The sequence below is a fragment of the Capra hircus genome, chromosome 4, assembly GCF_001704415.2.
Source record: "Capra hircus breed San Clemente chromosome 4, ASM170441v1, whole genome shotgun sequence".
Lineage (NCBI taxonomy): Eukaryota > Metazoa > Chordata > Mammalia > Artiodactyla > Bovidae > Capra > Capra hircus.
In genome coordinates, this window is record NC_030811.1 from 51699385 (window position 1) to 51720397 (window position 21013).

Below are 21013 nucleotides of genomic sequence, written 5' to 3' on the forward strand. Positions count from 1 at the left end.
TTACAGATCAGATCTGCATAAAAGCTACAACTACACAATTATCTAAAAACACTACCAGCTGTATGAATCAAAGTTAAATTTAAAAAAGTTGTGGCCGAAGAGGGAAATGCCTCTTAGAATATTAGAAACATGCACAAGGAAGTCTTTTTAACAATAAAACTAAGGCTAGCTATGCTATAAAAGACTTCAACACTATGCTGTGAATAACTTTTCTGTGAACACAAGGGAAAGGCACAACTGCTTCGCATTCATTCTTCTTTTATAAAATAGGGACAATCCTTCATTATACAGCCACCTCTTCCTATAGGCTCTGAAAAGAAAGGTTTGACTATTTTTACCACTTACTGTACTTCACACAAAACTGATCATTTCTAGCTTTTATTCCTAAACCTTCTTTTTTAAGGGAGGGTGGAAAAGTCACAAGCATCAAAGAGAAGCACGCATTATTATTGTTGATCTGCTGGCGGGCTTGGTGTTCAACAGTTTGAATACTCAGATTCCATTTTCTTCAGGAAACTGGAACAAATAGTAATCTTTCCAGATCAAACTTCCACCAAGCAGTTTTAGTACAACATTTATCATACCTAGCAAAACCACCAGAGGACAACTCCATCTGCTACAACAAAACAGAGGAAGATAAAGGTCTCCAAACACTTAACAGCACTTTCCAAAAAAAAAGGGCCATAAACCTAACACCACTGAAAGAGAAATGCAATCTGCACTCTGCAGACCTAGACAGGAATTGCTTCAATACTATCTTTTCCCCTCTTCCTCGCCATAAAATCTACCCACCCCTAGTTGTGATGTACAGACCCACATCCCAAGGCTCTTAGGAGATTAGGAACCCACAAGGACCAACAAAGGCAGGAAACAAGGACTTCTTTCCCACACAAGCTTTTCATTTCAGGAATTACACAGAGTGAACACTGAAAAGCAAAGCAAAAACTATGCCCACTTACAAGCATACCCAAGACAGAGCGGGTACAGCGCAACTGGACACACAGAACATGACCATCCCTGTCAAAGATTAGGTGCGGAACACCTTAGGAGAGTATGACACTGATACCATCCATTTTAGATCGTTACTGAGAGGGAATCATTTAGGAGCCCTTCAGAACACAAACACCATATTCAAAGATCTATGTTCAGATAGGAGTATATATACCAATAAGAGTCAAAGCTCTGGTTTGGGGGTCCAGGGAAAAAGTTAATTAAATGCCTTCCTCAGGTTTAATTTAAAGCACAGTTAAAAGGAAGGAACTTTAAGGAAGGAACTTGAAGAAATTTCAGTAGAAAACACAGGAAAAAGCCAGATGCAATTAGATAAATTTTTCATCCTAAAATTTTGAATTCTTTACATTTATACTTTTTATTAGTTTTTAAAATTATGATTAAAATTAAGGAGAAAGGATAAAAATGTAAATAAAATTAAATAGCAATTATTGAAAAAAATTTTTTAAGAAAAATTTTAAGTTTCTTTTTCAAAAAAGGTTTATATGGAAAAATTATAAACAGATGCTTGCTTCTTTCTTTGTGTACATTGTGGTATCATCATATAAAAAACTCAAGAACATCTAAAATTCAAGCATAAGTAAAAGGAAAGTATATCACCTTCATTTCTGTTGCCAATGGAAAAAAATTCAGAGCTTAATTTACTATAAGATGTGGAGCGCATGATAGAAAAATAACCTCTTACTTCTTAGACGTTAAAATTTTGCTTTGGCAGGATAAGGGAGAACAATCAGATAAAGATGCATATCCACACACATACACATCTATGATTCTCAAAGGAAAGTAAGCGGGAAATAGTAAATGGTTAGTTTGTGAAACCACAAACAGCTCATTTTCACAGTATCTTTTCCCAAAACTTGTTCCCCGGTTGTGACATTCATACCCACATGACACATACGACAAATTAAAAGTCAACAATTCCTTATTTTGGAGTTTTATTTGAAGTTTATTCTGTTGCTCAACTGTACTGCAAATATACTTAATAAGGGGTGGACATCAAAATTACTATTTCAAAACTGTTTTGCTCCTGTTGTTAACTTTATATCTACATATAATTGGTAAGATACACAAATGCCCTAGTTCTCTCACTGCAACAACAAAACAGAATAGGTACTGTTCCTTTAGGTTCTATACAATTCCTTACCTCATTACTAGTTTTCCCATATCACCTCCCCTTTATGAAAACACTGTCCTATGTTCACGATAGCATACTTCCTAAATAACAGCAGTTCATTCGTTTAATGTCACAGCCTCCATCTTCAAAAAACATATCACCACTTAAAACTGATGCACAGATGAAGATCAAGAATTGCTCATTTTTTCCCCATAAAGAATCTAAATATCATAGGCCACTTTGGTTAGAAAAGATAACATGACTGAAGCCAGGCAAAGCTAATCCTGACCCTGCCATAATTGGATGACCCACTAAAGGTCCCTTCCAATACAACCAACAATAGGAAAAGAAAGCAAAACCACAGAAAAATAACATTTGACTAACTTTCAGTTTTCATCATTATCCAGTTGGACGATTTTCTGACCAGCAATAATAATTATTCACTTGGAATTTCACCCCAATAAAGATCAGGGTCAAAATATCCTTAAGAAAAAATTTTTTTCAGAAATTTCTTGCCCATAGTCTCTACTCTGCATTTTCTATCCTTAATATTCATAGCAATCCATCTCATAAGCATTTCTGGGGAGAACTGGATAATCCTTAAAATAAGAACAAACTGAAATGAAAGAAGCTTCACATATAACTTCCAAAATAACCTGGGAAGACGACTATACTCTTCTTCAGTGTTCTGAGCTATTAGTAACAAGAATGCTGGTTTATTTTTTTCCTGTTGAACACACCAGGATAAGGGGAAGAAGGGCCCACTCATTCTTTTCAAACTGCTGCCTATCATGCCTGAAGCTAGATCTATGAGAATGAAACCAGACATATCCCACTTGAAATTCTCTTAGTATATGTAAAAAAAGAGATTAGGTGAGGTCCAGTTTGTATTCCAAATATATACTAGCATATCGCATTTCAACACACTTGATCTTTACACAATTCAAAGAAAAATTGGCAAAGTAAAATATAATAAACATATTTTCCTATAGCTTTCGATGAAACCTATGTTTTATACTTAAGCTATGAACAGTATGCGTTTGTTTGTGCCTCTCTCATTTTTTTAACTAATGTGAATTATATTTAGAAAGTACCTTCAATAATCAGAATAAAACTACTGAAAGACAGACACACTCACATACCAGACGCAACTCTTAAAGGCCTTCTGCAAAAGCTGCTGGGACAGATTTTTTTTTAATAATATGACTGAGGAACTGTGCATATTGAGAGGGTATAAAAATATGACAGGATAAAAACTATTAACTCCCATACATTATAATTCTTTCAGTAAAACACATGATGATAGCTGTAATGTGAAATTAGACTAAATACTGTATTTTATTATTATTGAGCAATAAACTTTGATACACTGTTAATCGCAAGGCTTAATGTTGAATACTATAAACATACTAAAAAAGGTATACATGCAGTTAAACATTATTTTTGTAAAGGCCAATTTTTGGTGATTAAAAAGCTGTAAAAGTACACTTAAATAAATAATTTATTTTTTAAAATAAAAATTTTAAAACCCAAGTTAAAAGAGTGAACATATGTAAAACTGTTCTGTGCACTCATACTTTAACCACATAGCTAAAAAGATACCCTCTGGCATCTTTTAATCTTCTTTCCAAGGAAGTTATTTTAGAGGGTTTAAAACTTCTGACTTTCACTTCTGGTTCTGCATTTTCTTGTCCCTTTTATCCTTGTCATTGACTAGATTCAAGCATAGAAGACCAAAACCAAAACTGATTTAAATTACCGACATTTTTTCAGTTGGGTAATAATTTCTTCTATATTGGGGTGGCAGGGGGAGGGGCGAAGTCACTGAATGGTGATATCAATGGAATGTGAAAAAGTATTTTGCTGATTTTTTTTAATTAAAAAAAAAAAGTCTTTTGTTATTCTAGCCACCAAAGAAATTCCAAATTTGAAAGTACTATTCCTTTCATAATAAAACCCTCTACCTAAAATGTCTTCTTGCTATATCAGGCGAATTCTTATAATAATTCCAGTTTGTCGTATCATACCTTCCAAAATGAGCCTCAACTTTCACACTAAAAAAAAATGAAGACAGCCTGCATTTCACGAAGTTGCCATAAGGATTAAATGATTTAAAATACACAAACCACCTAGCATGATAGCCAGACACACCAAAGATACTTAATCAATATTATCTGCCTTCTAAAAATTTATGTATTATGAATTTTAAGGAGGTTAAATATATTTTGAATCCACTTATTGATAAGGCTATGTGCTTTCCACTTCATTACGCTTCACTCCATTAAGAGTGTCAGATTTTTTCTAAGAAAGAGGGGGAAGGGAGGTAGCAGACACAAACTGAAACAGAAAAACAACATAGATGGTATTGCCCTTTCATTTTCAAATAAACTTGACTTTTTAATCACTCTTATCTATTTTCCCAAAACAGTTCTTCTTCATCTTTTTGTATAAGAAATCAAGTCTAAGCTGACACTCTATGCCAAAAGTACACCTAAGAGTGAGCATGATGTATATCTTGGTTGCTGAACATTTTACAGTTTAAGGGCCTCATGCAATCTCTTTAAAAAAAATAAATGAAGAGTACTGACAACTAAGCCTTCTCTCACAGTTATGAACTATTTCACACCCCTTGAAGGTTTCCCTTGATTAATTTTATATGCCAACATACTTTCTCCTTCTTTACTCTTGACCCCGTTGTTTTCTAAGCCACAGAATCCACTGACGACTAAACTCTTTGCATTATATTTCACTTCTCAACACCCCCTCCCTACTCCAACACCCACCCGCGCCCCCAGAAGCTGCCAGCATTGTTTGTGTGGAGTTGGAAACAATACACTTCCACTGCTGGTTAATTTACATCCGATTCGGCCAGGCCTGGGGAGCAGTGCGCGGTCTTTCCCCCCTCCTTTCTGCTCCAGTTTCCCCCCTCCTTTTAAAAAAAATTTAAATTACTCTTTTTAATTTAAAAACTTCCGGATGTTTTATTACCTTGGCAGCTTTACTTTTTCTCTGGAAAGACTAAAAAGGTAAGCTTAAACAGTTTTTGTCAGGTTAATGTCTTTTTTTTACACGGATATATGACAACCAGAATCCACAGTGTTAAAACTGCAATAGTAATGTTGCACTTTACCACACTAACTCCTGTTTGGCACAATTTCACTGGTTTTTGTAGCATAAATATGCAAAAAACAAAAACCGTTACATAACAGTGAAACTGGCTGTTCTCTAAACCTATTTGTCAGCAGCTACATGTGCTCCTGAGGATACAAAAGGATTTAATGCTTGCTTTTGCTATTTTCATTCTTTTAGAAAGCCATACAATATTATACATGTAAATACAGTAAATCATTGTTTCCTTGACCCATAGTTATAGAAAAGCAAAAACTTCTCTTATTAAAAAAAATCTAATATTAAAAATACTATGAAGTCTAAAAGTCAGTTTTCCTTTGAAAGCCCACGTTAACTGTCTGCTCATCAGCAAAGCTACAGTTAAAAAAAATTTTTTTCAGATGAAAAAAATTAAGTATGTTAAACTCTTTAATAAAATTTATAATTAAAGCCATCTCAGAGACTGAAATCCTCAGTTTCCAACCAAGAAAATTTTGCAGAATTAAATATTTTATCTAAAATCAAATAAGTTAAACATGTTCCATCAATACAATTTAAAATAAGATATGCAGACACTCCCCAACATATGCAAATGATACAAATAATTAGGAATCACATTTCATCCATTTAAATTTTAAAACACTTCCATCTATGAGACTCCAAAAGTATGAGTACACGGTTTTAAACTTTAATGTCTACTTTCTACACTACTTTTCTTCCCTTCTCATCCTAGCTCCCTCTAGACCCCCAACATATACATAAAATAGATCATTTAAGCCAGTGGTATTTGAGAACATCGCCCCTCCTCCTCCAGTTAGACAGTCTTGCCTTTTATATCTATGTGGAGGTTCCCATGGCAACACTCACTTACACCAATACTATTTCCAACTGAAATGAAAGAAGCCAAAATCTTAATGCTTCGCTACTAAATTACACACACCCTAAGAGTAAGGATTTTTTCTCATTTTTTAATGAAAAAGTAGATTTCTAGAATTTCAGCAAAATAAGTCATTTAGTATTTTAGAAATAAATTTTAAAAACAGTCATTGTAGGTAATTACATATGCATATTATTACAGGAGATTTGAATGTGTTTATTCTTATTACATAAAACTGATATACTGAGCCAGGAGGCTGACTCAATTATAATTATAAATAGTATAATTTTTACTAATCCCACCTACTGTATCAAATTCTTCTCCCTGCCCCCCCCCCCCCCCCCCCCGCCTCCCATCGTTAATGTTAGCTACATAGCTCACAAAAACCCTGGTGAGAAATTCTAACAAAAAAAAAAAACAAGAAGCAATTCATGGACAGCAGGAGGCAATTCCAGAACACAGGCACAATCTATAAAGGAAAACCACTACAGCTTTTTGATGTTAAATAAGGAGAAATATCAGCATACAACAAAGCCAAGAAGCAAACTGCTGTATCAAGTTTAAAAGTAAAATACGCAGTGTTAAGTGTCATGCACACCTTTTGTCGTTTCAAATATGAAATTTTCCTAATTTTTAAAACAAAGTTTTCCTGATAATCCTGAAGGTTTGTATGTATTTAGTTTTAGTACAACACACATTACAATCAAGTTATTCAAAATATAGGAAAGGAGAGGGTTATGTTGTGTGTCTGTGTGTTTATATAAAAGCAGGAACATCAAAGTGGGAGGCCAAACACTTAATTTGAAAACATACACATTTCTTAATCAGGCTGTACACACTAAGAAGCCACAGAGGAAGAGGTGAGAATATAAACTGAGTAACATTTCATAAAGCATTTTAATAAATAATCAAAGTTAAGCATTAAACATCTCTCTGTACAGTGAACATTTTAAAAGGATAAAAATCAACAGAATGTACACTGAATCTTATTTATTGTGACAAAATATTATGGCACCTGAATACTTGTATCATACAATTTTTTCTGAAGAGTTTATTAACTTATATATGGGTTCATAAAAATAGAACATTAATATATTTTAATGAAAGAATCTTTATTAAAATTTATAATGAGCCTTTTTTTCCCTGCTTTTACATTATCAATTTCTTAAAATGGGCTGACTCAAAAGACTATAAAGACTCCCTCAAAATCAGTACAGGAAACTGCAAGAATTTACTTTCTCAAAAACAGCTTTTAAGACATGAACGTGAACTGCCTAATGAATCTCATAGCTAGGCTTGTGAAAAGGACCAACTTGCACGTTTCAGAGGTCCTTCCCTCTTTTTAAAAATTCCCATACAGTGAAACCTGCTGACACTGCTTTTATAAGGCCTGGGGTGGGTGTTGAGGGGAGGAGGGCACTGATTTGCCACATTGTGGGGGGGGGCAAGCGGATTTTTGCAACATTTGTGAGGGTTTTATAGGCAGGATCCTCTCTCCAGGATTTAGACAAGTAAAACAAAACTAAAAAAATATCCAACTGTTAAATGTTCATTTTATTTAAAAAAAAAAAAAAGGTAATCCTCTGCAAATGTCTCAACGTTTCAATTTACTTTCAGTATTAACCACCTAAATGCAAATACTTGCAGTTCAGGAATCTTTTCAGTTCTTTGGAGAGTGACATTTAATCAACCTTGCTATTAGATGTATTTTTAAGCTAACTTCAAAAACAAAATCTAGAGAAAGTATTATGACCTCTCCTGAACAAAAAAGAATGTATTTTAAAATCCTCCCTTTATCACAAGCAGGTTTGGATGTAATGCCACCTGGTGGCACAGAAAAAAAATTTTTTTAACGAAGCTTAGAATTTTAGAAACTGAGTTGTTCTATGAAAACACCAACCACCCCTTCGGACTCCTCTACCTTCCTCCTAAACAAGTTATTCATCCTGCCATTTAATAATAACAACCAATTTTTATTTTAAAACTTAAAAAATTTTAAGCAATTAACTGCGTGTGACAATGTCCTTAGTGTTTAAATATCATAAAGGAAGCCAAACATTTTTTCTTTTTTCAAAAACCTAAAACTGTACTAAAGCTCTAATTTTTAAAAGATGAAATACTTAAGAATTGGGGATGTAGGGATGGAGTAACCGAACTGCTTTGTAAAATTACACTGTATAATTAATTCCATGGTAAGAATGTTTTTATGGTGTGTTTTGGTGACCTTTTATTACCATCAAGTTCACAATGCTGGTGGGCTGCCTTTTAATCCCTCCGCAGACAAAGGCCCTAAATAAACACAGATCCCTTCCTGGGAAAAAGTCCACTCTGGTTAAATGGTAAGGAAATGAGTAAATCATTAGTAATCTTTAAAGCCAAAGCTATAAACTCAAGTTACCTTAAGTTGAAATGAAAGTGTCCTGCAAGAGTTTCAAAGTTCTGTCACAGATAGAAATCTCCAGCTCTTGACTCCAGACTAGGCGCCAGCTGATAAACAAACAATTTAAGTCAAGAGCTGGAGAATTCCCAGCTTTTTCATTTAATGGCTTTGGCCCAGAGTATTTATTGCCTCCAGTTTTATTCTCACTTAGCTCTAAGAGGAAATTTAAACTCATCATTATCTTAAAGCCCCATATGGGCAGCACTCAGCTCACCTGATAGAGCTCCTCTTACTCGGTACCAGTTTGAATCTCTACTAGAAGTGATGTAATAATGTAAACTAATTAACTAGTGTTCGGTTGACTTCTTAACAGGCTACATAAATTGTGTTCAATATAGTTTACATTCCCACTTGGGGTAGTAACAATTCCAAAAAATTTAATTCTGCAGTTTTATTCCAAACTACCAGCTAAAATGGAGAATGACAATGTCAGTGTTCTCAATCCCCGACATGCACCTACCCAGCCTCCCTCTACCCTCACTCTCACCCTTGTCCACCAGCCATTGAATATTACATAAAGCAACTTTTCTGTATAAAAGTAGGCTATTTCTATTAACTTCAAAATACTCAGTGTTGCCTGATCTATTTCCCAACAGAGCAGGGTGTAAGATTTAAGATGTAAATGCCCGATCATGAAAAGTTGTTGATTTTATACGAGTACTAGTAAGAATATAAAAGTACAGTCCAATTAAAGCCCATAAGGTACCATCAAAAATTTCTAAATGCTGTTTTTAAATGTTTGCTACTAAAGATTACAGATCTCAAAGCCAGAACCATACTGTTGCTTCTATTTCGTTCTCAAAATTATCATTTACTTTTAAAGAAAAATCTCATCTCTTCTCAGGATTTTATGTCAAAATAATTCAACTGAGTGTTTGCAGATATTTCACAATTACAATAAATCAACTATCCTTCTTCCTCTAGCCGCTTATCTAATGAAAAAAATGCTGCAAGAGAATTTTTATAGCCTAAGGTAAAGGGTTAATGTGGCATTAATGCAAAGAAAAATTCTCTCATTTCTTAAAAAAAGTTTTATAAACCTATCTTGGCTAGAAAAGCAAATTAACTATTTCAGTTGTCTGCCAAGATTATTTTTCTACTTTTACTATATGTACATAGTACATTAAAATGTTGGCCACTTGAGAACAAGTATTACCCTCACACATAAGAATTAGTGGAAAAGAAACATAATTAATGATAAAACCACTTGTATGCCTGGCCTCATAGCGTGTTTCACAACTCCATAAGAACAATGCTGTCTTAGAGACTGCAATGGATAAACATTCTGAAGACCACAACTAATAGTCAACAACTTAATTTATAAAAAAGATGTCAGGTGCAAATCTTAAAATTCTTAATACTCTTTTAGAAAAGAGTCCATAACTCTCCCTTGCTGGATATAACCTAAGCTAAACACAAAATAACAACAAAAACTCTCTACCTTCAGGTCAATTTAAATTACTTAATGCAGAAGAGAGACGGTGAGTTGGTTATCAAACCTTCATTGGCCATGCTGGGAGGATGGCTACCAAGAAATGTGCATGAAAATTTAAATTTTTCACAATTAAAATATCCCAAAGACTGTAAAATAAAATAGAATTGTATGACAAATATATGCCGAGAAGGTATTAAATTCAATGTAATATACTTTTCATTGGCTGATATTATCAAACTTTAAGAAAATCAGACAACTGTAAAACTGCAAATAAATCTGGTAACAGTTTGTGATGATAAAGCCCTTGTCAAATTCTTAATTCCATTGCCTCCTCTCACTTCCCCCCAATAGCTATCCAGGGATCACAAGCAAAACAAAATAAAGATATATAATACATCAGGGGTACTGGAATTAATATCATGCTGCTAAGGAATCAATAGATGTTAATGAAAAATAAATTATATACAATTAATAGACTTAGATTTATTTACCAAATCTATTTCACCTTTATATAAACACTGCTAGGCAGTTCTAAACTATGTGACCAGACCCAATTGTGTCTGGTCTGACTTACATCCTGAATGGCAATTAAAGGACATTAAAAATACCCCAGGATTACTTAAGGCAGGACCCCTGCCTTATCCATGCGCTTTCCAACAAAACCATGTGAAGAGAACAGCTCCACCACAGGATAGAGCCTGGCAAGAGCAACTCTGGTAATAGTTACTTGACTGGAAATTGAGATGCAGTTAAAAATCTGGCCTGCAGATTTGGAGATGAGGGAATTGCAAACTGCAAGAGAATAAATTCTTAGAAATAAACTAGGTTGTTGTTAGCAATAACAATTATTACCAACAATAAGTGATAGTAATAATACAAACACTGAATGAAGTGATCACCCTGCATTCTCTATCCCATTCCTCCACTATTTTCTTAGGAGACAAATTAGTAACGCTGCCTCCACCATGTTATCTTGGGCAGTGAGTCAGCAGTCTTTTCTAAACATGTTAAGAACTCATTAACACCTTATATAGGGACTCTCCACAACAACTGTTGTAAGGGAGTTTCAGACATGCCAAAGAATGTAAAAAGAAGCTTTTATGGGCGCCTCTTCTTTGGGACTAATTTCAAAGAAATCCTTGGAATTTATTTACCAAACATCTCTGAACCACTTTGTGCGAACTGGAGAAAATCCCAGGCAAAATGTACTCTCCAGAGACAGAAGGGATAATTAATGGATACAGGATGATAAGTAAAATTATGGGTAAATGTAAATGGATAACATAATTAACTCATTTCTGGGTATACTGGTACTGATGAATCTTAAGTCATTTCTAAAGAAATGGATTTATCCATTAAATCAAGTTAAAGAAAAATTTAATTATTTGAGTTACTACTAAAGTTTTAAATACCACTGAATCAGACCAAGGAGAGGCTTACTTTAGCATTTTCAGATAGATTAATCCAAGTCTCTGATACAGAAGTCAATGCCACAAAGTACTTCTAAGTTTTATAATAAAAAATAGAAACTGATCATTTTAAAAGAACTAAAAATCATCACAATAATACAATTTTTTAAAGGAAAGAACCCATGAAAATGAATTGTCTGAATCATGTTACACCAACTTATTTTAAAACATTGAAAACAATATTACTGAGGTAAGACTAAAATTCAACAATGAGTACTGTACAAAATACTACTGTGTAATCAAACAGCTTATGAGAGCACCAAAGACCTCCTATGAGAGCTCTTCCCCCCAACACTCACATTACAAACCACTGTAAATTAAATTATATGAAATTTGGTAAAAGAATTTGCTTTTGGACAGAAATAGCAATGTTTCAGCCCAAAGCAAAGTAAAATTGCCAAGCTATAAACCTCTCTAAGAAAATGTTTTAATGGAAATGCCAAGAGACCCTTAACCATAATGGCGTGGTGTTAGGTGCCAAAACATAAATAAATTTTGTTTTTGTGCTCCCTTTACCATAAATTAGATACAGGTCGAGTGGAAAAACAGTAGGTATCCAATTCAGTGAGCGGTAACGGCCAAGACTTGCACATTTGATTTTAAAAACAATAATGGAGTCTATGTGAGACTTTCATTGAAGAATTAAGCAAGCAAGTCTAGCACTCTAAGAGAAACTCCTTAATAGGTCTTGTGCTTACTATTCCATATTCTAAGAATACCTCAAACAAATTACTAAAATTTAACCCAGCCAAGTAGAGTATAAAATCTGGTTTCCTGGTTGGGAACTGTTATACAAACACATATACACAAGTTCAATTATTTAATTTTGACATTAATCCTAACCAGGGCAATACAGTTTAGCAAATCAACGAGGCTGGCCAGCACAGAAAGCCTTGGGCTATCTATAAGAGCCATTTCAGAGCCACTTCAACTCAAGGTTTCTGTGCAAACCTACAGACATACTATGTAATCAGTGATCTTATTTTTCAATTATTCAAGTACAGTTAAATGCTATAATTATGCCTTCGGCACAGAAAGAACAGTATCTAGATATCAATTACAACAATAGTTTTTAATTTGCTTTATATCTAGCATTCATTATACAAGAGAGCTGATCAAACTGGAATTAACTCTGTGGTAGCAGACCATACCCCCTGCAAAAAAAAAAAATGCATGTGTCCAAAATGGTGTCACTAAACAACATTTCATATTAAAGGATTTCAAGTTTCATAAAGATGTGATTTACACAAGACAGATAAACAGATTAGGGCATCATACTTATGAGGCCAGTGTCATGGCTAACAGACAGAGATCCTGGTTAGCTTTACTGTAATACACAAACTGTCAAACAAAGGCATGGCATTAGACATACAGGGAATCAATACACAGGTGATCCAGTTTAACTAACTCCGGGTGAAACTACCTGCTAAGTGCTAGCAGTACAAAGACAAATGTTCCACAAGCATACCAAGTCTGTTCATGCCTCTGAGCAGGCACAGAGTACCTCTTACCTTACAGAGTACCTCTCTCCACTGGAGGACCTGTGCGTGCAGATCTCTGCTTAAACGTCACTTCCCCAGAGAAGGTTCCCTGTCCACTCGATGTGAAAGGGCCCTCCCCTCGGTCTGTCTCCTTAACTGTTTACTTTGTGTTTTTTCCTTTATAGTACTTATTATTGAAATTATTCTTGTTTGTTTATCCTCTCTATTCCAATCAAATAAATCATAAGCTCCATAAGACAAAAGATGTTGAGTATCTTCAAAGCTCTATCTCTAGTATCTAGAACATACCTAGTACATAGCAAGTACTCAATAAATGTTTATTGCATGAAAGGAAGAATGAAGCATGTCCCTTGCAATCAAGGTCCCGTCAGCATAAAAGAGAATATCAGAATATATGATCAGAAAACAGTATATAACACTGTAAGAATTATATAAATACGATAATTTAAGTATAAGACATTCCACTGAAGAAAAAAATGAAGACCTTCACTTTTATTTTTAAGTTCCAGGCTCTCTGGAACTTAAAAGTGAAGGTCTTTCAATTTATCAACAGAAGTACAACAGAAAATGAAACTAAAGGTGGTAGAATTATATGAACTAACCAATTTCCTTTCTTCCTTGCCTAAAGAGTATTTACTAAAAACAGTCAAATCTAATTCCAAATTCCAATGATCCTCCTTGGATCTGTGAATCATCTACAAGGTTTCCAGCTGATCTTTAACATAAATGTTCCACTTCTAAAACTTAAAATCCTTCACTAGCCTAGAATCAGGTGTATGAATCAGATCTGGTGTTACCCTCTTTTTAAATATCCAGAATGGTCAAATTAAGTATTAATACCCACCCCAGATAGGACAAAGAGTAGGAGAAACACGTAAGAACTTCAAAGGTAATAGTAAGGCTTTATTTCTTAAACTGGAAGGGGGGAACACATGGGCCTGATGGGCACTTATAGCTTGCACCTTTATAATTTTATATATATTTTGTATATAAATTCATATTTAATAAAAATTTGGGGAAAAAAGTTACTCTCTGCACTCAAAAAGATTAAGCTTTATAGGAAGAAGAGAATCAACACCTATAAATATAATGTAATATGGGCTTTAATAAAGGCATGTTTCACAGCTTCAAAAGGAAGCATCAGGATTTCCCTGGTGGTCTTGTGGTTCAAGACTCTGTGCCTTCACTGAAAGGGTTCGATGCCTGGCTGGAGAAGTTAAAAAAGTAAGCACCAAAATCGGTTGAGGCACGTCAAAATATTTTATAAAGTAGTATCTAGGGTACAAAGCAATAACTGTACAAGCATATAATAGTTATTTACATTGGTTTCAAGATGATAAGTAGAACAGTTTAAGCATCATTTGCTTTTGATTTTTTTTTTAAGTTATATGAAACAAATAAAATTGAAAAAAAGCTAGCAGAAAGCAGAAGGGGCTGGACTGAAGAAATCACTGTCTTAAAAATCCGTACAACTTCAAATTCTTCATCTGGGTTTTAAAAAAGGTTCTCTTTAAAATGCTAACCACAGAATAGGGAGAACAATGTGTTCCCATTTTAATTTTCAGAATACTACTGTATTTGTAGGTAACACCTCTATATAATTACACAGAAATGCATTTTTTAAGTCTCAGATAAGAAACAAATGAAGAGTGGGGGGAGGAGGACAAAAATGGGGGAATTTTTAAAAAGATTTTATTACAATTACTTCAAATAATATATGTTTTAAAACTGACAAACATAGAACCTCTGTAAAACTGTAAGCTCATTTGGGTGCCTAACCCAGACTTTTCCCAGGTCCCTTTTCCTAAATTTTAGTTAAAATACTATCATTTTTAAACCTGCTAACTCTAACTTACAGAAAGTTCCCTCTATTTTAACTGAGAAAGTGCAGACATTTTTAACCCATATGAAAAATATAAAAATAATAACAAAGAGAAGACAAACATAAGTTTCTATTATATGCTAGCCACTCTCATAATGATGATGTGTCAAGCAACAAATTATCACAAACCGTCTCTACACAAAATTTTCAATCTGTAATACAGATCAGACAAATTAGCATTTTTATACTCTAAAACCAAAAAACTGTGATAAAGATAACTTGATAAGAATGAGAAGTAATCTCAAACTTTTATCACAAATAAGACTCTATTTTAAAATGTTAAAATAACATTTAAAAATCAAGTTAGTATTTTTTGTTATCAAATGATAATTTTAGGCTATATTCTTGAAGCAAAAGATCAATCAATAAGATCAATTAATAAATATGTACCATATCAATTTTCAAGTTAAATTACAGAACCACTCAAAGAACAAAGAATTGTTCATTTACTGAATCTATTCTATAAATAAATTCCAACACCAAGCCTAAAATTGCTTATTAGTATTATGTAATCAAAGATCCATACCACATTATAAATCTTAACACCTAAAATCCTACTTAAATGATTCAATATAACAACTATAGGGGCTAAAAATTATTTATACCTCCACCTATACTAAAAGGGCTTCCCTGATAGCTCACTGGTAAAGAATCTGCCTGTAATGAGGAAGACCCCAGCTGGATTCCTTCTAGTGGAAGATGCACCAGAGAAGGGACAAGCTACCCACTCCAGTATTCTTGGGATTCCCTTGTGGCTCAGCTGGTAAAGAACCCGCCTGCAATGCAGGAGACCTGGGTTTGCTCCCTGGGTTGGGAAGATCCCCTGAAAAAGGGAAAGGCTACCCACTCCATATTCTGGCCTAGAGAATTCCATGGACTGTATAGACCATGGGTCGCAAAGAGTCAGACACGACTGAGCGACTTTCACTTTCTATACACGAAAGGGTTTGGGATATAAGATTCCTTTACAAGCCCTCTAGGTTCTTTATGAAAAAGAAACTGATTTAAATTATTACATTTCATTATTCTTTAATTCCAAAGCCAACAATCGTGCTCGCTTCAGCAGCACATATACAAAGCCAACAATCATGTTTAACAGGAATAAAATTGCTATTTCAGTGCCTACTGCCATATTGCTATAATTCCATATGTATGTGTATAGATGTATGCACATATGTATGTGTATGTGCATATATATTTGATAACACAGTAACTCTGGAAAATCTTTAAATTATAGAAAATCATTATCTTGCCATTCTAAAATACCTAGATATCCATATTAGTATTTTATATAATATTAAGCTTTTAGAATTTTATTAGCTCCCTGTCCTCTGATTGAGATTGTGGTAAAATTTATTTATAAATTTTCTAATATTCAGCTATCTATACGTACATGAGATAAACTGAACCTGGGCTGCAGTGTCTGATCTCGTTCATACACAGTTGTATTTCATTTGTTAATGTAATTTATAAAGTTTTTACTTCTATATTCATGACTGATGTAGACCTATAGTTTTTCTCTCTCATAATGTTTCTAACTGGTTTAATTATCAGAGTTATACACATCTTATAGAACGATTTGGGAAGCATTTCCTCTTTTCTATTGTCTGGGAAAGTCCATATAAAGTTGAGATGGTATGCTCCTTTAAATTTTGGTTAACATTTGGTAAAATCACTTGGGCCTAGTATTTTCCTCATGAAATCATTTTCTCTTTTTTGCTACTTCTTCAGTTTCTTTAATAGTTGTAAGATTATTCAGGCTAATTATTTCTTGAATCTGTTCTGAAAAGTTAAAATTTTCTAGCAATTGATCTAGCCCTACCTACAGCAATCTGGATCAAAAATTCACTGCTCTTCAAAGCTGTAACATCCTTTTATCTGAGTTTAGAATAAGCATTGTATTTTGAGAGGGCTAAATAACATAAGTCAGTTTTGCTTTGTTTTTATTTGTAATGAGGAAACTGAGAATCTGCAATAACTCTCAAAATAACTGGATTATCTTGGGTACCAAAAAATTGTCTAATTGTTACTTCTGACAAACTGAATAGGTGTGCACCTATTTTAGCTGCCACTTACCACCAGAAACAGGGGCATCCATGAAAACTGCTCCCATTTTTTCAACTTCTTTGGCCAGTTCTTTTGAAACCATAGGATCAATAGTACTGGAATCTATTAATAGTGAGCCTTTCTTCACTTTTCTAAGTAAACAAACAGAAACATAGTTTTTTACAAAGTACAGTTTCATAGTTTTAAAAATATAGTTTACAACTCTGAATAAGTATTTCATGCAACTACTTATAGAATCAGAATCTGCTAAAAGTTGCCAGATATCAAGGAAGTCTCTCGTGTAAATATTAGAAACATTGTCAGGGACTTCCCTAGTGGCTCACTGGTAAAGCATCCACCTGCCAATGCAGGAGACGTGGGTTAGACCCCTAATCAGGGAGGATCCCATATGCTGCAGAGCAGCTAAGCCCGTGTGCCACAACTACTGAGTCTGTGCTCCGCAACAAGAGAAGCCATCACACTGAGAAGCCTGCACACCACAACTAGAGAGTTAGCCTCGGCTTGCTGCAGCTAGAGGAAAGCCTACACAGTTACAAAGAGCCAGAGCGGCCAGAAATAAATTATATTTTTAAAAAGCTCATTATTAGAACTGGTTCAAAATCTCAAATTCATTTTCAGATCAATTACAGTTCAAAGTAAACTCAAACTATTTCAAACAAACCGAAGTAACCTAATAAACTATATGGTATAAATTCTGGTTTCACGTGAAATACACATTAAGCATAATAATGTAGGTTAGCTAAGATGTAAGCAATTTAAAACACCTATTAACTTTAAAGGGCTATTTGGTAAGATTTAAATTTTTGTTTGTAAAATAGCTGGGTCTCTTTAAAAACTAATTTACTTGTCTTTAACAAGCCATATTGCAAATTTCACATATCCATTTTATTTCCACTAGGTAGAAAAAATATAAGCAATTAAAATTTAGCCATTTGCTTTAGAATGGCATATTCTTTAATAATTATAACTTTGTAAAGATAAAATAAAATATCAAACAGATACTAAGGAAAATATAGGAATGGACCTCAAGAGTCTTCTTGTTCTTTATGGTAAATTTATATATATACCCTGGTAAAAGGGGGAAGCAGTCTTTTCATGTATCATATTTTACATCAATATTTAAAAAGCATTCTTAAAGTAAAGGGCTTCTCTTGTGGCTCAGATGGTAAAGAATCCGCCTGCAATGCAGGAGACCTGGGTTGGACAGATCCCCTGGAGAAGGGAAAGGCTACCCACTCCAGTTTCTGGCCTGGAGAATTCCATGAATATACAGTCCATGGGGTCGCAAAGAGTCGTCAGACACAACTGAGTGACCTTCACTTTCACTTTAAAGTAATAGTTTTGTTTGCACTCTAAATGCAGACTATATCCTGTCGAGTTCCCTTACAGTATATAATCTATGCTATTGTCACTGGCTTAGAAACTCAAATCTAAATTATAGTTTTTTTAAAGGGCTATGGCTAACCTTCCCAAAGTTCTTACCTCAGATAAACTAACAAACAAGACATTTAATCATAACTATGATTAGAAAATTAAAACTGAATAAATATAAATATTAAAGGGGAAACAGAAAATCATTGCTAAAACGATTAAAACAATTTTCCTACAGAAAAAAAAATAGCACATAAAATGCTTTAAGCAACAATTTTTGACATATGAATTGATCTGGTCTAAGTGCAGTAACTGAGTATTTTCCATAGAAAGGAAACAGCATGCTCTATTACAGATTACTCCAGGATGTATATACCCTAAAATATGACAATTAAGTTTACCAGTCTTCTGTGATATTAGTATTTTTAAGATCTTAAATCTTTAGTCAAATGGGAAATCATTTCAAAAACTACACATGCAACTGGGTGTGGGGAAGTGATCCTGGCCCAGAAGAAAATAAAAAACCACCCATGAGAAGCAAATTACAGTTCAGTGTAAAGCCAAACTCCTTCAAAGCACTCCCTAGACAAAACCACCCTGGTTGGTGGCCACCATATTCATAATAAAGGATATTAATTAACATAAGATATTTTCTACACAAAGTTTTTAGTAACTTTTCCCTGAGAGGTAAAGCAGGGCCATAATTGGAACAGACTAGGTAAGGACACAGCTAGGTCACCTCAGGACCACACACACTGTGGGCCTGAGGGCTTCATCCAAAATGAGTGTCTTTCAGCCTTCTCTGAAATCTAAACATTTATCTTATCAGTTTTCTGCCTAATAGTCAAGTGTCTTTTGCTTCTAAGTTTGCTAGTTTTCCAAAGCAATTCCATTTCCCAAAACCTCAAATTCCATGCATTACAGCTTCATGAAATTAAAACCCTTTCTTTCAGCCCTTCATGTGTCTACTGAGCCTACCAATTTGTTCTAGCTCTCTGATATAATTCAACAACGAAACAAGTTAGGTACAGGAATCACTAAGACCAGAAAACTAAACTGAGAATTCAACCATTGCCATCCTAATATAACCACAAAGGTCTGGCAGCAGGCACCAATTAACCAAAAGGTTCTTGAAGCGAGACACTGGGTAGGAAATGCTGGCCTCGATAATATATCATTCAGGGAGCTACTGCTAATCTTTAATTCCAGCTTCTCAAAGTTCTTACTACAAATGTACTAACCCAGAGGACATACAGTAACTTTAAATTTCATAACAAATTTTAAATAATAGTGTTCTTTCCAATGCTTGGTTTTATTTTTCATAGAAATCTTTTCCTGAATTTCTATAAACCATAAGAAAAGTATGCTTGTACCACTTGTGTACAGTTTAAAGTCAAGCTTTAGAAACTCTCTTAAAACAGCTTACCAATGAAAGTTTAAGTTTAACACAAGAGTTAAAGGAAGAGAAGGCAAAAAAAAATTCATTGCCAAAAGTCACATACTTGACTTCAGTGAAAAAATAAACCCTTTACAATGAGAGAGAAACCACACTATTTACTTTTAAGACATAAGAAAACAGTACAAGAAGACCTAACAAACATAACTTAATTTCACAACTGTTCTAACAAATGTAAAATTCATAAACTATCATAGAAAGAACATATCTACAGTTGAGAAATACATACTTTAGAATTCCATTTGCTCCAGAATAAGCTTCTATCGCGTTGATGCTGGTGGGCAACATGGTGATAATTCTGTCAGCTTTTTCAGCTACATCTGCTGGGGAAGACACTACCTTTAAAAAAAATTGCAAAGGCACATTATTTAAATCAAATGCTTCTAGAGCACAAGTAGGACCCACTTTTTATACATGCCTGTAATAGTAACAGTGAATAAAAACCAATACTTGTTTTCAAATGACAAAAAAAAAAAAAAAAAACCTTACTGCCTAAAATAGAGAATCCATCACTTATACACACACAGATGCAGTTTCTATGGAATCACATCCACTGTTTACTTTTAAAAGTGTGAAGTGAGTTGAGGAGGAAAAGGGCAAAACCCAACAGTCCTGGGAACAGACACACTTCTCATGGATTTCTCCAACTTGGACTCTCAAAACAGCATACTTCTTGGTAGATGCTCTAAGAAAAACATTCTAGTATAACAGCTGGTAGCTGAAGTACAGGATTCACCAGTTATTTCATGAGCAGCAAAATCCCCAAGAAAATTCTCAAGCCCCCATTACCACTATCTTCTAGCCTCTATTTTCAAGAGAAAAAAAAAAAATTAAGCCTTTTCACTAAAGTCAGAACAAGGACAAGCATGCACTGCGCTGACTGAGACCACCATGAAAGTCTGAGAGCATGAGCTGCCAGGACTCCTGTGGAAACCACACGTGCAAGGAAGACAAGCCAACAGGCATCAAGGTACGCCCTCTCTGCAACCCTGACTTCTGCTTTAATGATGACCATGAACATACCACACAGGAAAGCTGCTCCGTCCATCCGCTGAACATACATGCATACAAGCGTGGGTGTCTCTGCCCTCACTCACATTCCCCCCATTCTCTGCTCTCTCGCATACATACACCAGGATACATCTGACCAGCTGGTCAGCCACCAAAGAGGCCAAGAGACCAGGAAATCACTTCTTGACTAAAACTCCCCTTTAACAGAAAGAATCCATCACCCTGTCATATAAGTTCCTGCCCAAAGCTTTTTTTCCTCTTTAAAAAAAG

At 34.4% G+C, this 21013-nt stretch overlaps 1 protein-coding gene across 1 annotated transcript in view; it reads right to left on the reverse strand.

Annotated features, from left to right (window-relative positions):
• The window catches only part of HIBADH (3-hydroxyisobutyrate dehydrogenase), a 112399-nt gene that overhangs the window by 65565 nt on the left and 25821 nt on the right, over positions 1-21013 (reverse strand). Inside the window, exons 3-4 of the mRNA XM_005679359.3 lie at positions 19962-20071; positions 16915-17036 (exon numbers count right to left, since the gene is read on the reverse strand). Of these exons, the coding sequence (XP_005679416.2) occupies positions 16915-17036; positions 19962-20071 (232 nt within the window). The remainder of the gene's footprint in view (positions 1-16914; positions 17037-19961; positions 20072-21013) is intronic.